Source organism: Pezoporus flaviventris, unplaced genomic scaffold (assembly GCF_033815535.1).
Source record: "Pezoporus flaviventris isolate CSIRO_AGI_PZ_B2104156 unplaced genomic scaffold, CSIRO_AGI_Pfla_v1 ptg000030l, whole genome shotgun sequence".
Taxonomy (NCBI): Eukaryota; Metazoa; Chordata; class Aves; order Psittaciformes; family Psittacidae; genus Pezoporus; species Pezoporus flaviventris.
In genome coordinates, this window is record NW_026892578.1 from 1,061,305 (window position 1) to 1,079,225 (window position 17,921).

Consider the following 17,921-nt stretch of genomic DNA (forward strand, 5'->3'; position numbering starts at 1 on the left):
TGAGAGTAGGAAAGGTTTCACAGCTGGTAGGAATGCTTTCTCTCATTGCAGGAATGATGGAGATGCCTGGGATCAGACTTGATACAGTGCTCCTTCTTTTCTCAGCTCATTTGGCGTACCCAGTGGTAACAGTCTCCCATGGCACTTTCTTGGTGCTCCCACAGGAGGAGGTGACTCATTTAAAGACTTTGGATTTGTCCCACTGGACTGCACAGGAAAATTAAAGTTCAAGCTTTCTCTGGAGTCCCCTTTTTTAATATTTTTCTAGAAAACGAATATAAAAATATTCCAGAAGAAATACAGTACAAATAACAAAGCATTCACATGTATGTCTCAACACCACAGCAAAATATAATAAATACAATAAAAATAATACAGAAATAATTTATGAAAAACAGTTCACATTTACATTTGTGTGCAGTGCCACTTAGTTTTACTGTGGAGCTGCAGCACTGTCACACTGCAGTCCTTCTCAGTGTTTTGGAGTGAGCTATTGCTGACAGTAGTTTCAATCCACAGTGGTCAGCCAGTGCAGAAAAGGCCCTTTACAGCCATGTCACCATTTCTGAGCCTGCTGTCATCACCCCTCTGTGAAATTTCTGCTATCGATATACCAGGCTGAATAACCTTAGGAAAAAGTCCTTTAAGCTCCAATTTCCCAACATCTTGGTAGTTTTCACTGGCATGTGGTAATGCATATATTTCCAGAACTTATTTGGAGCAGCAGAAACAGAAGACTCCCAGGTAATGACTGGTAATATCCGAAGAGCTTTCTTCACTACTGGATGCAAAGTCTCTGGCTCTTGGAAAGCCTGGAACTTTATTAATACCAGTTTGATCTTTTTGTCTTCCAAGGCACAGTTCACTGCTGCCTGCAGTTCAAAGATGCTTGGCCCACTGACGTAGGCTGGGCTCAAAATGATTATTACTCGTCTACTTTGTTTAATAGCTGTAACAACTTCATCTGTGTATGCTGGAGAAGAAATGGCAACAATCATTACTGCATTCTATAATGGACTTTATACCTTATCAATTCCTTTATAGACAGCTAAAACCCAGAAATAAGGAAACCAAAAATACGGATGCTAAGCAATCACATAACCCCTATACATGTCTTTGCTATCAGAGGGTGCTGCTGTTGTTCATACACAGCCTGGAGAATTAAATTTGCTGCTCAGGAGGTAGAGGACAGAGCTGACATGTAAACCCACTTTGTTGCTACTTAAAAGTCTCAAAGGGCACTTGGACTTGTCTTTGTCTCCCCAGGGGCAGGTACTGAGGGCTTTCTAATTACTGCAGCTAGCATTGACCAAAGTAGCTCAGGAAGTAATTACTGAAATATCTGTGGTCTTCTTTTCAGTGAATGGAGTCTGCTTGCAAAGAAATTCTTCGATAAGAAGCTTTATCTCAGCCTAGTAGCTCCCAGAGATCGCACTTAAACATATGTATGCCTTAGGCGCAGAGGCCAGACATAAAGATCAAAACAGCATGAGATTTGAGCAGAAATTCCTGTACCAAAATATACCATTTGCTGATCTGGTGCATAATGTTTTATGGAAAGTGAAAAACATTTTTATAAAGAACTGAAGATTTTTTATCATCCACAGGGACCTTACCTCCTCCTGGAAGAATATCTCTTTCAAGAATGCATAACTTGTATCCATATTTATTTTCGAGTATATCTGGAAGAAGCTCCAGGGCAAACTTTTCTTCACTAATTAGAGTTGAGTCACTTTCAGAAGAGTCCAGTTTTGCATAGGACACAAATGCATCAAATTCTTTGCCATCTAAAATAAATAAATAACACTATACATTAGCAAATCTGTCTGAAGCATTTGGCTTCTTTCTTAATGTTCGGTTTCCATAGATACGTATTTAAGTAGGACATAATCCAACAGGTGAGAACACATTTTATGGCCAATCCCCTTAGGCAAAAAGCTAACTGGGTAGGCACAATTGGCCTGTACACTCCATGCACCCACACTGTGAATGGTACTGTGTGCGTGTGGTACATGAGAATCAGGGAGAAGGACAGAAGCCACCACAATGGAACACAACTGTGTCTTCAACTTCAATGCACGAATCTTGGCAGGTCTTTCCTTGTCCTACTGACATATGGGGTGATCTCCAAGGGGACTTTCCAGAGGTTCTTAAATCAATTTGTTACCAAATAGAGGGGAAATTTTCAGTGATTTCCCAAATCACTTTTGCCAGCTGCCTTAGGGCTCACAGAAATACTTTCCAAAAGGGCAGTTAATTGTCTCTCATTACATATGTATTTATAGATAACTAGATCCAGTTATTTCACACTCACGTATAATGCACATACACACATGCAAACACAAAAGCAGACCGAGACACCTCTGTCTCAATCTGCATCAAGATTCAAGAATTTTTAGAAAAATTTCCTTAGTTACATACTGCCAGATTTCTTTCAACTCATGTAAGAAAATTATATGTTAAGTTCTTTAAAGCAGTAACAGTCATTTCTGATGCATTTTCATACTGCCTACTATGTTGGAGACCCATTTTAGCTGAGATGATGGAGTGATGCTACTATGAAGATTTGAAATATCAGAAGCTGATTGCTAATGTAAGTGTCAAGATGGTAAACATAATTTTTAGAAAGGAAATATAAATATTTCCCGAATGTACACTTCTCAATCGGTGCCCTGTATCATCTTATTTTTCTTCTTTGTTTATTGTTCTGAGAAATTATTGTCTTCAAGTGAAAAACACAATAGGCTCTGGAGTTCTTCACTTAGTTCTGCAAGGATATTTGATTCTTATCCACAGGTTCTGTTGAACACTTTTGGAGAATGAGGTTCAAATGTTGGAGATGCTCTACTATCCCCTGAAAAGGGACTGCCAAAATTCAACTACCTATGCTAACCTGGTTAAATAAGAGATCTTGTAAAAGGCTAACTGTGACATTTCAGTTGGTGTTAGATACTTCCTCCCCACTGCCTGGCTTTTTTTCCATCTAAACCCACTGGATGTCTTGCTAGTTTTAGCAGCATTTGTATTGACTCAAAGAGAGCAGCATCAGTAAGAGAATTTAATTAAACAGTTAATTCCCACCAGATTAACCCACATGGAAAAAGGCAGTAGAAAATATGAATAAAATTAATATTGTGCAACATTTCTTACCTCCCATGGTTTCATTGTGGACCAGATAACTTCGGTACATCAGCACTATTTCAATCCAGTGCTGGTAAATAAAGGCAGTGCACAAAAGTAATGCAAATAGAATAGAAATGGCACTGCACAGGACATATAAGAGAAACACTGTAGAAAGAAAAGGGTCTATCATAATTCAGGCTTTCCAAAATAATATTAACACTCTAGATGAAAAATTCAGTCCAAAAACGGGGGCAAACTGCCTCACAATCTTCTTTCTTACGCCACTGGCAGGCCTTAGAGAAGTCAGGAAGATATTTAGCTGCAAACTTTAACAGAGTTTCAGTCTACCACCAGGGACCTTTTTTGAATAGACTCTCTTTGATGGTATTAAAAGCTAATCTGTGATGGAAAGCACATAGAAAATGGTCTGTGGCGCACTCAGCAAGGCTGAAAGTAGTCATCACTTGGTTTGGAATTGTCACATCAGAGCACACACAGTGCCCTGCTGGAGACTTCCTGTGCCACTCCAAAGATGAATCTCCACTGTGAATTATGGTTCAATTGTTTAATTTCAACACTCTAGTTTCGGTCTTTGCTTGAAAGGCTTCCACATTCATACCAGCTATGGTAACTTCTCAGAAACATGCATGCTAAGGACTGGGAAAATAAACAGAAATGTCCTATGAAAATCAAGGAATACTATTGCTTTCAGCAGCTGCTCTGATTTGGTTTAGTAGACTGACTATTAATGTTGAGAAATGCTACTCTCCTTTTCTTCCAGTCACTCTCCAGCTTGCAATTGGCCCACTTGCCTGCAGTAAGTTCCCATATAGCCCCATCCTTCTAAGTAGTCAGAATAAAGTGCCTTTCTAGACATCTGGCGAATCAAACTTTCCCAGCCAGCTTCAAGAAATTTCTGCAGCTGGCTAAAGTGTCAATGCAGAATGAATTTGTAGCAGCAAATCACAACGTGTCTTCAAGGGCAAATAGTCATCCATCGATACTTTTACCTCTCTGCTTTCTTTTCAGCTGGATCATAGCTGTGGCATTCCCCACTGAATTCTCAGCAAAGCACGTGAAGTTGCTTCCAAGGTCACTTTCAGTAACTTCTTTCAGTTTTGCAACATGAAGAAGTGTGTGCCCCTTTAAACCTTCTGGATAAACACTAAAGAGAGAAAAATATTTATTTGCATGATAACTTTGCTGCTCATGTACACCATCTTCAAATGTCCTAAACTCAAAGAGGAGTTTGCAACTTCTTAACACTCATCTTGAACTTTTAACAATGATGTGATATTCTGGTTTGAAACTTCCATTTGTTTTTCACATTGAAAGAAAATACTACTAACATCAATAGCGTGCAGACTGAAGGGTTTATTCTTAATTCATCAACTCAACAAAATTCTTAAGCACTTGCCTAGTTTTAAATATATAGCCCCCTTTGACTTCTGTATGAGTATTTGTGGTCTTCTAAGATGTAAAACAAATTCTCAGGGTAGAAATGGAGGGAAATGAAACTTCAAAAGGAGCCACAAGAAAGAACTAGATGGGCAAAAAGACTGAGCAGCACAGCCTCTTGCACAGTGGTAAAAAGCCCAAGGACAAGAGAGGCAAATAGATTAAGATATAAGGGACAAAAGCATGGGAAATGAAGAGTTAACAAAGGAATCCCTTTGGGGCTGAGTGGGGGTTGTATGGAACAGATGTGTGTCTTCAAAAACTCTAGAACCCAGGGTTTCTGTGTCTTGGCGTTTCTCTTTGAAAGCCACAAGTACAGGCATCTTTTTGGTGGTCCTGAAGGCATCTCACATCTTGACACTGCAAAACGACAGTCTACCATGGCCGTACTTCTGCTAACTCAAGGTATATAAGCATGAGCATGGGCAAGAATTCAACCTGTACCAAAAGTCTGTTGGGAATGTTCTAGTCATTTGGGTTTTTAAAAAATGATCAGAAATTGTATGCAAAAAGCTAAAAACCTGGTAAGAAGAACATTACAAAGCTAAACGTTCAAAAATCAGAAAAATCAAATTTCTAATCTACCACATGAGCATGAATATGTGCATGTGTGTGTGTAATATCATAATTTCTTTTTTCCCATATGACTCCTATTAATAATTGAATTTTAGCAATGGCAGCAGGACTTTAGCTTTTCATGGTGTACAGAAAATTTTCCTCATAAAGATGACTCAGGACTGTGTAGTGAGAGACACACTTGCCTGTGTTGTCTTCACTGTTTCTTGCCCAAGCTGGACACTGAAAAAGTGACTATACGGGTTGTCCCCAGGTCACAGAAAATCTTTCCCTGCATGTGGCTTTTCTACAGGGTCTGGTTAATTCTTGTCAGGGGAGAATCCTGAAATTCAGTGTCCTGAAATTCAGTCCTCAGACTGCCTAACCCCACCATCTGAGGCACCCGAACTCTTTTCAGTATGTCCACAGTACTGTTTTACTGATATGGTTGATTCCCCTTTCAGGGGCAGCTTCAGAAGACAGAACATGTGAGTTGCTGGCAAGGTACAACAGAGGGAACACTTGAAAAGAGCTGATACAGGCAAAGGCAACCAAGCACCACTCACACTGAAGCTGTCCAAGGGCTAAAGCTTTAGGAAGAAGAGTTAAAATTGTGCAAAAAGTTTGAGTTCTTCACTTTATGGTCATCATTATGTGCTTTTGTAAGTGAAGTGCCTGTGCCTGTCACATGCTCATGGACATACACATTAATAAATTGAAGAACAGAGCCTTCTGAGTTTCTTTCAATAAAATGTATTAGGTAAAGTTGTAGAAGGATTTTTATAGCTGCTGACTTTAGTACTAATCAGACTACTGGGATATTTTCCTACCGCGTTTCCTGATTCAATTTCTCGTTTATATTTTCTTTGTTGTTTCTTTTCCATGTTACCCTCATCAGAGAAGCTCTTTCAAACCCAAACTGTACGCGGCATTCCAATTCAAGTGGCTTTCCTGGAACAAATTAAATCAGGAAAATCATGCATGTAGGTTACCAGAATATCTTTCTCGTAAAAAGCCTGGGATCTATATAACACATGATGCTTCCTTTAATATCCACAAAGATACATACCAAGCAAAAAAACACATTTTGTATAAAATTCTCATACTCCTAGAAGGCAAAGCTGCTTTGCTTTATCCAGATCTTTATTAATATCTCATTTAAACATTTTCTTTCACTTTCAGATAAGGAATCAAAACTCACCAAGCTCTGCTTCAAGGATCATCACACCATTGGGATACAAGAAGTTGGGTGGATGGATAGTGTTTTTTGCTGCAATTAACGGGAGTACTGTTAATAACTACAATACTATCATCAGTGCAGAAACTACAATACTATCATCAGTGCAGAAGAGCAGAGAAAACATCTTACAGAATTTTCGTTTTTAAATGTTAGGTGGAATTTAGACACCAAAATCCAAAAGGGTTGTTGAAACCGCACAGATAAGGGAGTTTTGACACAAACCTGATATAGCTACTTAAAGACCTGCTATCTCAGTTACTCTGAGACTTTGTAGCTTGTGCTTAAGGCTATTTAGAACTTAGAAATTAGGGGCTCCCCTTGCAAAATCCCCTGAAGGTGTTCCATGCCAATCCCCATTCCATTAAGCACACACAGAGCACAGATACTTGCATTAAAATAACCTCTTTTTCTTTTTTTTTTTTTTTCTTTTCATAACAAGGGTTGTCAAAGGGCACAGATAATGGCACCCACAGTTCATACGAGCTACTAAGTAAGTACCCAGCCTCCGGAAAAACAACCTGAAGGTGCTAAAACCCACAGCTCTGATATTCTAGGAAAGTCCCATCCTGCAGGAAACGGTGCCACATAACACTTCGGGTTTTCTTTTAAACCAAGCCACAGAAGAGAAATGTATGCAAGATTCAGGTCAATTATGTATGTATATGACTCTTTTCAAATGTTTTTCTGGGTGTGCTGTGAAGTGAGGGAAAAGAACTGAGAAGCACAGTGCTTAGCTCAGGCTTAGTGTGATCAGAATAAAAGCAGAGCTATTTCATGACTGATTGGAAAATATTTCAGGACTATAGCCAGAGAAAGGGGTGAAAGAGCATTGTAACTCAGAACACAGATGTCTCAAAAGCTGGTGAGGTGTGGTTTCCAGACCCTGTTCTGGTGGGGAGTATATATTTTTTCCATGACTTCTTGGTACCAAATGCCTCAAACATCTGCAAAATAGGGAACAGCTATTTCAGAGGAGTGCTGTACTCCCCTAGACCATGGAATTTCAGAGGAGTGATGTTCTCACTAGACTATAGAACCAGGTTGCCTCCACTGACACCTTTCTTTTGCTCCCTAAATCTTGTTCTCCCTTCCACAGTGGCACACTTTCTACAAGGATGCTGAGAATGGGTCCCATGCTGTACTATAGAAAGTAGCTGTACTTTCCTCTAGGAAATAAAAGTCTCAACCAGCACTCAACCACAGGCATCTGGAGTAAAGCATAACCACATCTCTCTTCTAGCAATATAAACAGTCTCCCTCTTTTGTGATCCTGAGTTTCGAGCACGCTCCCTTGTTGACATTATCCAACAGCTCTCAGGCAATATCTGCACTTCACCCAAAGGGCAGGAGAGGACAGTAAATATTATGGAAGAGGTTACCATGATTTGAAGGAGAATATAAAGCCATGCCATATCAAAGTGCCATAGAGCTCTGGATTAGCACTCATTGGCACCAGTTGGAGTTTCATGAATTCTACTCTGAGATCTAAATCCTTTTATAGACTTGGTCTCCACTGTTGGGAACCACAAGAAATCCAAGGTGGAATTAGATCTTGAAAATCATGGCATTTTATGCTATATGTTGTTACTGAACAGCTTACAAGGATGCCTGAGAGGAACTCTTCATCAGGGACTGTAGTAATAGGACACAGGGTAATGGGTTCAAACTTAAACAGGGGAGATTTAGATTGAATACAAGGAGGAAATTCTTTACTGTGAGAGTGGTGAGGCACTGGAACAGGCTACTCGGGGAAGCTGTGAATGCTCCATCCCTGGCAGTGCTCAAGGCCAGGTTGGATGGGGCTTTGAGCAACCTGGTCTAGTGGGATGTTTCCCTGCTCATGTCAGGGGGTTGGAACTAGACGATCATAAGGTCTTTTCCAACCCAAACCATTCTATGATTCTATAATTGAAAGTTCTAGTCAAGATGTCCTCAGAATACCTGGAAGAGGATTTTAATGATCATGTAGCAAATTCAGTTTATGGATTTTTCAGAACAAGAGTCTGAACAAAAGACATTAATAGGGTAGGAGAGAACAGAGAAAACAGACTTTACTTCATGTATTCTATTCTGAGTTATTATATTACTCACTGATGACTTCTACTGTAACTGTTGTTCTCATTGTCCACTTGGTAGTGTTGTCATATAGAACATAATCACACACATATATTCCAGCATCTTTGTCATAGGTTGGATTCAAATAGATTTCATTATGCTTAAGCTTTAGGCTTTTTCTGGTTTTCCTATGCTTTATTTGATGACCATCCTAAAAAAAAAAAATAAAAAAAAACCCAAGGAATTAGAAGTCTTTCGTTGTTGTTTTTGCTGTTATTAAAGTATATTTTAGGATATTTGGATAGTGTTACCATGGCAGCAAATCTAAGCCCAACTCATTACATTGAATCACAAAAACAGATTTATTAGGAATCTGAGGACATTTGTCAGTGATATAAAAAAAAAATTTGGTCTATAATATGTGATTATCATTTAAAAAATATTTTAAATTTGTGATTCTTGAGAGAAATGTGAAATCATGAATCTAATCTAAATTAAACTATTACTAAAGAGCAACAAAAAATATCACCTTTTGATGGATTCTTTTTCTTTATAAATAAATTCTTTTTGAAAATATTTTTATGTTCTTTCATGAGAAATATATCATGGATTTGGATTATCTGAGATTGACAACACTGTTCTAGTCAAAAGATCAAAACTCACTAATTTTTGAAAAACACCCATATTTTTCAACTCAGTGTATTCATATTCTCTAAGACCACTAAGAATTTTCCATTAATCAAATTCGTGAAAAAAAATCCACTGGAGAGAAAGCATTTCCAGGCTTCTCTTTTGTGGAATGATATTTTGGGTGTGGCAAATTTCATCAAAACTCTTACATGTCAACTTGATATATAGTAATTCAAGATTCTACTTTTGGGTTGAACTTTTCAGGCTGCATCGTCTGCCAAACAAGAATTCAGAAACTTATGACACATGAGCATTAACTAGACCACTGAGCTTTTTTGAATTGTCAAGGCAATGACTCTTACCTTGTACCATTTTACATCTGGCTTTTTTATATGGCTGTAGCATTTTGTCCCAGGACAAGTTATTGAATTCCCATTGCCAGCAAGAAGATAGAGCGTGCTTGTGTCATAACCTGAACATTTTGCCACCTTTTTTGTTTGAACCTCCAAAACAATTTTGAGACATGAGATTTTTTCCCTGAGTGATGCAGGAAAAAAGTTAAACATTTAATGCACAAAATAAAGCAAAAGAAAACAATTATTCTTGTATAGAATTAAAAGCCTTTTGTTCCATTACATACCATATTATACAGATGAACATTCCAGAATCACTGTCCCTTACTGGTTTAAACCAAAGTGCATCCCCTTGGAGAGCAGGATTAGAGCTTTCCTTGACAGCCTTCAGTGGCTCTTTGTCTTTTTGCCAGAACCATTTCACCTTATGTTGTTTTGGAAGTGAGTTGTTATAAATGTGGGTAGCATCTCTATCTGGTAAAGCACATTGTAAAACAAATTCCTCACCACTAATTGCACGATACCATATTTGAGGTTCAACATGGGAACATCCTGAAAAGCAGGACAATAAAATATCAACACCACCTGAAAGATCACACAGTCATCATGTTTTAAAAATATAATTAGGAATACTACAAAAATACAACTTTCCTTTTTGTTAAATAATTTTATGTGACCAGATGCTGGACTAATAGAGAATTGATTTCCTTAAACATGAAATTTGCCAGTGATTTCAAAAGTTTATCCAAAGGTTTCCAAAGGTTTATTAAGCCTTTTTTAAAAGCCTAACGTGAAAATAGCTTAAGATTTTTAGCCAACCGAAGATTTTCACATAGGTGCTAACCTATTAAACGTCAACTCTGTAGGAAAGTAGATGCAGCTTTTCTAGCCCTCCTCGTCTTAATGGGGAAGGGACTAACATAAGCCTGAAGAAGCAGAGCCTGACAACCATACTCCCTATTTTGGGTAAGGTTGACTATCATTATTGTTATGCTGCTTTCAAATCTTTCCCCTCTTATGTTTCAGCTACTGTCACTAAAATTAAACAGATTTTTTGATGCTGAAAGCTGAGGTCACCTGCCCAAATTCCCTGAAGGCTGACTGACTTCGCTGTGTAACTCCTCCAGCCTGTCAAGATGTGGTAACCCTTGAAAATATGTTAGGATTTCACTTCAGCAGAAGTGACAGCATGAAATCTTCAGTTCCTCACCTGCCCACCTGGAGATTCCCTGTTTTGGTTTCTCTCTGTGAACTGAATTGAATCAAGCTCCTTCAAATACATTGTGTGGGCTTGGACCAGCTGCTGGAGACTTTGATGAGTTAGAGAAGCAATTCTTTTCCTCCATTCAGTTCTCAGAAACTCTCCTTTACATTTGCCATTTTTTTTTTCATTTGGGAACTGATTTTTGAATCCTATTTACAGTAAATTGTATTACCAACACTTAAAAAGTTTACAGAAAGGCTAGAAACAGCTGTTTGCCTTACATGAGTATAAACAGGTGCAGGGAAAAGTCATGAAGGCATGTCAAAATGCAGATCGAGTTTTCTCAGCTGTTAGAAAGAGCCACAAACCCCAAACCTCACCAAAGCAGCCTCTTACCTAAAAAGTTAATCTCTCTAACTTCTGCCCCATTGATAAACAATGCTAGGATCCAGCACAAAGTGAGCATGATTTTCTTTACTGATTTTGGTTGATATTCTGAGGTATTTTCTGTAAGAATCATCTTGTTTTCTGTAAAAGAGGAAGACAGACTTTTTCTTTTCCAAGTAATACTCCAGTAACATAGATAGGCAATTACATATCTTCTTATGTAGCTCTATAAAACTTACAGACAGTATTTTCTAGATATTGTGCCTTTTGAAACAGGGTTTGCAGCACTCCTCCTATTCATACTATTTCACACAAATACAGGATAGATGATATTCAAGAATATGAACATCCTTTTTAAATATATCTTGCATAGAATTGCTTACAGAGGGATTTCCAAGTGTACAGCAATGCAGAGCTCCACATCTGGAATGGAAATGCAGGTCTTGCAGGAGACGTTGCTGTTAGAAGAGGAACCTGTCCTCTAAGATGATAGATAAGATATCAAATAACAAAATATGCCTTTAGCTAATGACAACTATCAGCAGCAGACTGAGAAAGGCATAACTGGCCCTAAAATCTGTGGAGATTTGTTTTATCCTGAAGGCCAATAGGCTCAGAATGTGTAAACTGGATTCCTTTGAGATTATCAAATCTGAAGATGCTTTGCAGCTACAGCCAGCATTGAGTCCATGGGACTGGAGCAGAGCTATGCAGAAGGAAAACCCTAAAAGCATGTACTGTATAGACACCAGGTCTTGGGTTCCAACTCATTAACTCAAGAGACATGCTCCTATTGGGCTTTATTACCAGCTAAAATGGATATACCATAAAATGCCCGTTATGGTCTGCAGAGGAACCTAAAAAACCCCTTCTCCTCCATGACTTACCTATACGTGCAGCATCAGGCCTCGCTTCTGCACCAGAGTCCTGCATTGCACTGCCTGAATGACCCTAGGAGAGACCTGCTCAACAAGGTAACATCCACTCCACCATAAGGTATGAGCTCAGTGGCATACCACCTCTGAGCTGAGACCGGGGACATGCAGGGGATGTGGGAGCAGGACCCGAAATCACTCAGCTGCACCCAGACCCCTATATTACAGCACCCTATACAAGATGAAACCCAAACACTATTGCATTAAGTATTTTGTCTTTCCTACTAGGAGGTTTCATCTGTGTACCACAGCCTTCTCAACCACAGGGCTAGAGGGAAGGCAGGCTGTCAATCATGCATATTCAACAGCTATGGCTTAATTTGCATATTTAGTAAGAACATACCCAGTGCCTGTGATTGACATGTCTGGAGTGCCTGATTCAGGAGTAAAGGCCATGTGCTTTGCTAATGTTCATGTTATGCAACTGAGACCTCAAGGAGCTTTTTCCTTTGCACATTTGGCCACAGAGTGACTCCGCACCTGCACATCTGCCAGAGAGGCACTGAGTCAGCCCAGAGGAAAAAAAGAAAGGTCAGGCAAAGGCTAGTCCCTTGTCTGTTGTCACCTCATGCAAATCAGACACCACTCATACAGGCAGGCAGCAAGAGAGCATCCACTGCACACAGAGCTAGCAAAAGACGTGAAAAGAACTCCCACTCTGCACTTTTTCACGCAGCTGCTCTGTGTAAAGAGGAGCACTTTAGTCATCATTCTCTTCAGCACATCTTTATTCCTTGCAAGTGAACGGAATGATCTATTTTTACACTTGGAGGTCACATTGAGTAGGTTAACTCACTTGTCTTAATGCATCCTGGTGCTTTATAACAGATTGGCTGCCGCCAACAGTCATCACCCCATTCATCTTTCAAAATCATCCTGAAACTCCTGACCAATACATATGTCTGAACAAAGAGACAGTTTCCCAGCAGCACTGGGAGGAAGCCCTCCTAAACTTTAGGATTTATCCACTGTAAAAGGATCAATGGATCCTTACTCTTGAATTTGGGTTTATGACAACTGCAAAGACCTCTCTCAGGGCATTCATTAGGGCTGCATCTCTACCCCTATTAATACTGTATAAAACAAAGGATGAGTTATATCACCCAACAGCCCACATGGCAAAGACACTGTCATGGTCTAAATCATCAATATAAGTACCACTCAGCCGCTGGCTTACACTCGCCTTCCCCAATGGGATGGGAAGCAGAATCAGAAAAAGGTAAAACCTGTGGCTTGAGATAGGAACAGTTTAATAAATGAAATAAATTAAAATGCTATAATTATAAAAATAATAATAATAGGAAAAAGAGAGAAATAAAACCCTATAAAGACTAGTGATGTACAGCACAACTGTTTCCCACCCGCTGACTGATGACCAGCTCACCCCTAAACATCAATCTGTGGCTCCTGATCAACTCCCCAGAGTTTATACACTGAGTATAACATTTTGTGGTATGGAATACCCCTTTGGCTAGTTTGGGTCAGGTGTCCTGTCTTTGTTACTTCCCAGCTTCTATTGCCCCTCCTCACTGGCAGAGCACGGGACACTGAAAGGTCCTTGATCAGGGTAAGTGCTACACAGCAACAACTAAAATATCGTTCTCTCACTAAATCCAAAACACAGGAGCATACCAGCTAGTAGGAAAAAAAATAACTCCATCCCAGACAAAACCAGGACAGACATACTGGTGTTGGCAGCAAGCAGGACCCAAGGGCCTTGTGTGTAATTCAGTGCTGCAAGTGAGCTGATGCAGTCAGTCAGTATTATCAAAAGTGGAAGGTCTCCTCTATTTCTTTGTCCTCTCCACTCCGTTGATCCCAGGCAAATGATCCAGGCCCTTTCCTATAACAGCTGCAATCCTTTCTGGTGATTCATTCAACCTGTTAAGCCATGAGAAGCTACCTGAGAGGTGCCTGACATGGCACAAGATAGGCAGTGGAAGCATTTACTTCCCAGCTGCCCATTTGTCTGGGGACACACAGGCTACCTGTAGCAAAACAAGTCACCATTCACAATGTATTTAATAATGCCAGTGATGTATAATCTCTCTGCTCTTCAGTTTATTGCCATGCTAACAATATTGTTAGCCCTTCAAGCTCAACAGGTCAACACAAATGTGGAAGAAGTGTAGAGATGGTTAGCTAATGAATGTTACAGGTTTGGTTAGCAATCTGTATAATTTTCAGTTTTCTTCTGCTAGCCATGGGAAAATGCACCACTGCCAATTTATTTTTGTTAACTGATGACACTTTTCTTAGAGAACCTTGTAATCTTTGAATTTTTATAGTGCTTAAGAAGTACAGTAGTGCATGAAATTGATAAGTGTTGTCTTTCAAATGTGTTTGACAAGAAGACAAATTCATAGCAGAAGCAGACAGCAATTACCAAAGGCGGGGTACTTGAAGCAGGATAATCTTTAACTGACCATCCAGTTCACTACACAGGGTCTGAAGATGAATCAGTAACTTGATATAATCAATGACTCATTTTATCTTGGTTAGTATCTGCAAGAAAAAAAAAAGCACTCTACTCTCGAAACATATTACCAAGAGTCTCTCCACCTTCTCCTTTCATGTACCCACCCATACTACTGTATCCTTAGTGTAGGGAATTAGGATGCCATTTAGTTGGAAACTCATATACAAAGGAAACTAATGTGGCCTTAACACAACTTCCTGTGGTGAAAAAATGTACAAGAGAAGAATAAAAACTGTATTATTTTGCATATCTTTAAATTCTTAGCGGACTCTCACAAAAAACCAATAAATCTCTATTCCATAGCATTTTGTGTGTATTTGCTTAAAATATAAGCACAAGAATCAGAAGATCAACTTCTTGAGAGCTGCACCACGATTCATGATATCTCTGAAGTCTAGTACAGAGTGGCATGCCACAATCTTACAATCTACTACTCCCGTTCGGATGAAAATCACTTCATTCTGCGTCAGAGCTATCAACTCCTGTGTCTGGTATTGGACTTACAACGGTGGAAAACCAAACTTAATCTGAACCTAGGAGTAAGATTAGTAATAATCACACAGAAGAAAGCTTCACCATACCTATAAAGAAAAAAAATTACCCTAGCCCTACTGAAGGTACTTACTAGACCCTACCATTTTGTCTGACTAAGCAACTAAAACTGATTTACTTTAAAATGCACATTCAAAGATAATAAATCAACTCACCTACGAAGTAGATGGGGTAGGGTAAAATCCAAAGATAAAAGTTATAATTAAAAAAAAATATATTATCTGAAAATCTTACCTGCACATCCTACACTATGGGGTAAGAAATGTGGTTTAGTTCTAGCTGTTCACTGTGTTGAGTCTGTTTCCTTTACAGGAATTTCCTTTACCTCACTGTCATCATCCCTTCCTTTCTCAGTTTAGTTCTGTTAGGTTCAAAATTTCCTGGTAACTTTCTTGTAAAAAGAACAAGGGAAAATACTTTGTCCTTAGTTAAAAAATCAAAGCCTTTTGGGTTCTAAAAATCTTATATTTGCATTGTGTGAAGAAAAACATTGGACTTTTTAATTTGTTTCATTTAAGAGAAGGAAGGGTAAAAGTATTTTGGGACATTTTTTTTTTTTGCCTAAACGCTGTTATTAGGTGGTTAAAAAAAAAAAAAAAGAAAGTGTAATATTTGAAATCTACAAAAGAACCACAATTCTGTTCAATACTGAGTAATATCCACTATAAGAGCCTAGTTCTCCTTACTCCTAGCCTCTCAGCTACTTTCCACACCCACTGAAAGTTGGCATTATAAGAAGGCTGTGACACGCTATTACTTTCTATCTGTGTCCTCCCAGTTAAGCCTTGTTGGTTACCCCAGCCATAGCTTTGGCAGAAAGAGAAGTCCTGATCAATGTGGGCTATTTGTGTCTTGCCCCCTTGGCCCCACTAAGCAGCAGAGCATTGAGCATATACAGTCCCACACAGTGCAACCCCCTCTTGCAGGCTTCCTGTATGGATGTAAATCCCCTAAAAAAGACAGGCTGTACAGTGACTCAAACTACATAAAAGCATCTGAGAGCACTTTGTCATCAACTCAGACCCCAGTTCTCCCTATTTCAATAGGGGTTGAAAAATATTGTAGTAATAATACAACAACAAAATACAACAACAAAAATAGGTTGTAAAATATACAGGTTCAGCAGTTTGCACCAGTCATTTCAGGAGCAGTAGGACTTCCTTCTTTTTGTGTGAAGTTCACCCTCCTTACTGCACATTGGGTCAATTTCTCTGTTTCCACAAGAAGCTAAACAATGGTTTTTTGCTCTAGAACAGGAGATTTCAATCTTGCCTCTTCTTATGTACATATTCTTTTATGCAATGGCCAGTACTAATGCTTGATTCTGTTGGGTTCTGAGCATTTGGAGATACAGGATTTGTATTCTCCGCTTCCAAAGTGTACTTAGTTCTCTGCCTTTTCCAGAACAAACCCCATTGATGATTAAACTTGGTGACTGTCTCCTAAAATACTTAGCGTTTTGCCCCAGTACCAAACATATGTCTGGTTTATGAATTACAAAAGGCTCCAATGTATATTCGCACATTTCACTATAAAGAATTCAGCTTTTTGAAGGTGTCCTTTCTGCCTAGAAGAAACACTGTATTTTCCTCTTCCCTTGAAGGAATTAGAAAGTGCAACACAGATAAAGTCAACCTATGCTGCTTTTAAGCCATTGCTCAGGCTATCAGACAGAAAAGATGGTTCTTTCCCAAAGACACATTTTAAGGACACAAAATGTGTCTACTCATTCATTGTAAGTCCCCACTGTTGTACTGTCAAAGTAATGGGTTTATTGCATTCAATAAAAGAAGTAGAGCAGTCCAACTTTAAGAGCAGATTTTAGAAATACAACAGAAGCACCAGTCACATAAAGTTTTGAAAACCATGCTGCCAAAAGACTGAGTGGTATGTCATACTGGTTACTCAGACTGGATGAAAATCTTATCAAATAGTACCAAATATTTGGCTGAGCCTCTGCTCCAATTCACCCTTTCCTCTTTTGTAAAAGTCATGTATACACTAAAAAGCAGCCTCACTTCCCAGGTTCAAATTTATCCGTTGCTGCTAGAGCAAGTTTATAAAGGAAAGGGTAAAGGATGGTTCCGGAGTACCATCCCTGCTTCCTTTCTCTCTCCTCCTTCTCTACTCACACACAGATATCATATTTGATATTTGATGCTATAGTTCCAGGAAATTGTGCCTCCCCACCCCTGTGGAAATTCAGTCTTACCTTGTCCATCTCACTTTCGCTCAAGCATTTTGCCACCCAAGGAACAGGGAGGGGGAATGCACCATCTCAGTGTGTGTGTAGTGTAGTCTTATATTGCTGGGAGGTTCCATCTCTTTAATATTCTGGTACTCTTCTGCCTTGACACATTTACATGTCACCTCCTCCTCTGCCCAGCTATGGTTAACACCAGTGGGTAAGAAATTTTCCATTCCGATTATCTCTACACTGAGTCAGTGGTGTTGGTTCTGCTGTCACAGCAGGTGTCTGAACAATATCTAAACACAAACCTCTGTCCATTTTGTATTAGGTTATACAGTCTACTGATATCTGGGTGTGACACATAGAATTCTAGACCATCCTTCACAAATTAGCTGTGTGTTTCCTTTAGGACACATCCAGCACTCCAGTTGTGTTCTCAAGTACACCGAGAAGGTAACAAAGACCCTCCACTACAGCAGCACTAAGTATCGGTGTCAAAGAAATGCCTCCTCAGAAGTAGCTTTAGTTGAATGCAAGATAATGAGGAGAATGAGCTGAACCTTGATGGTCTCCTAGCAAACTGACAGAAGATCTTCCAAAATTATTCTCTATTGATTTCTCCCCATTGGCACTAGAAGGAAATACGGTTCCATTTTATCAGATTTATCCATTTTATCAAATTTATGTCAGATTAGTATATTCTGCCAGGCAACTAATAATAAGGGAGGATTAGTACGGTTTTTGAATGATATTACTATG

General features: G+C 39.1%; 1 protein-coding gene across 4 annotated transcripts; it reads right to left on the reverse strand.

Moving 5' to 3' along the window:
- Positions 1-2: 2 nt before the first annotated feature.
- IL18RAP (interleukin 18 receptor accessory protein) lies at positions 3-17,577 on the reverse strand. Of its 4 annotated transcripts, none has more exons than XM_061459622.1 (11): positions 17,184-17,577; positions 11,015-11,146; positions 9,702-9,999; positions 9,424-9,598; positions 8,468-8,642; positions 6,338-6,406; positions 5,967-6,087; positions 4,134-4,288; positions 3,151-3,288; positions 1,617-1,787; positions 3-973 (listed from the first exon to the last, which is right to left on the reverse strand). In XM_061459622.1, exons 2-11 carry the CDS (start codon positions 11,136-11,138, stop codon positions 603-605), a joined length of 1,797 nt encoding a protein of 598 aa, XP_061315606.1. In that variant the 5' UTR covers positions 11,139-11,146; positions 17,184-17,577; the 3' UTR covers positions 3-602. The 4 variants fall into 4 exon arrangements, with proteins under 4 accessions (XP_061315606.1, XP_061315607.1, XP_061315608.1 ...); XM_061459623.1 differs by lacking the exon at positions 17,184-17,577 and adding an exon at positions 15,206-15,519; XM_061459625.1 differs by having other exon boundaries at positions 9-973; positions 9,702-9,966.
- Positions 17,578-17,921: the final 344 nt, after the last annotated feature.

Bases quoted from the DNA above. Each gene is read 5' to 3' on its own strand.
- IL18RAP (XM_061459622.1), bottom strand. From the start codon at position 11,138: ATGATTCTTACAGAAAATACCTCAGAATATCAACCAAAATCAGTAAAG. The intron at 6,088-6,337 runs GTGAGTTTTGAT...AATTTGTTCCAG, and splicing joins GATCCTTGAAGCAGAGCTTG to GAAAGCCACTTGAATTGGAA. The intron at 974-1,616 runs GTAAGGTCCCTG...TTTCTTCTCCAG, and splicing joins AGATATTCTTCCAGGAGGAG to CATACACAGATGAAGTTGTT.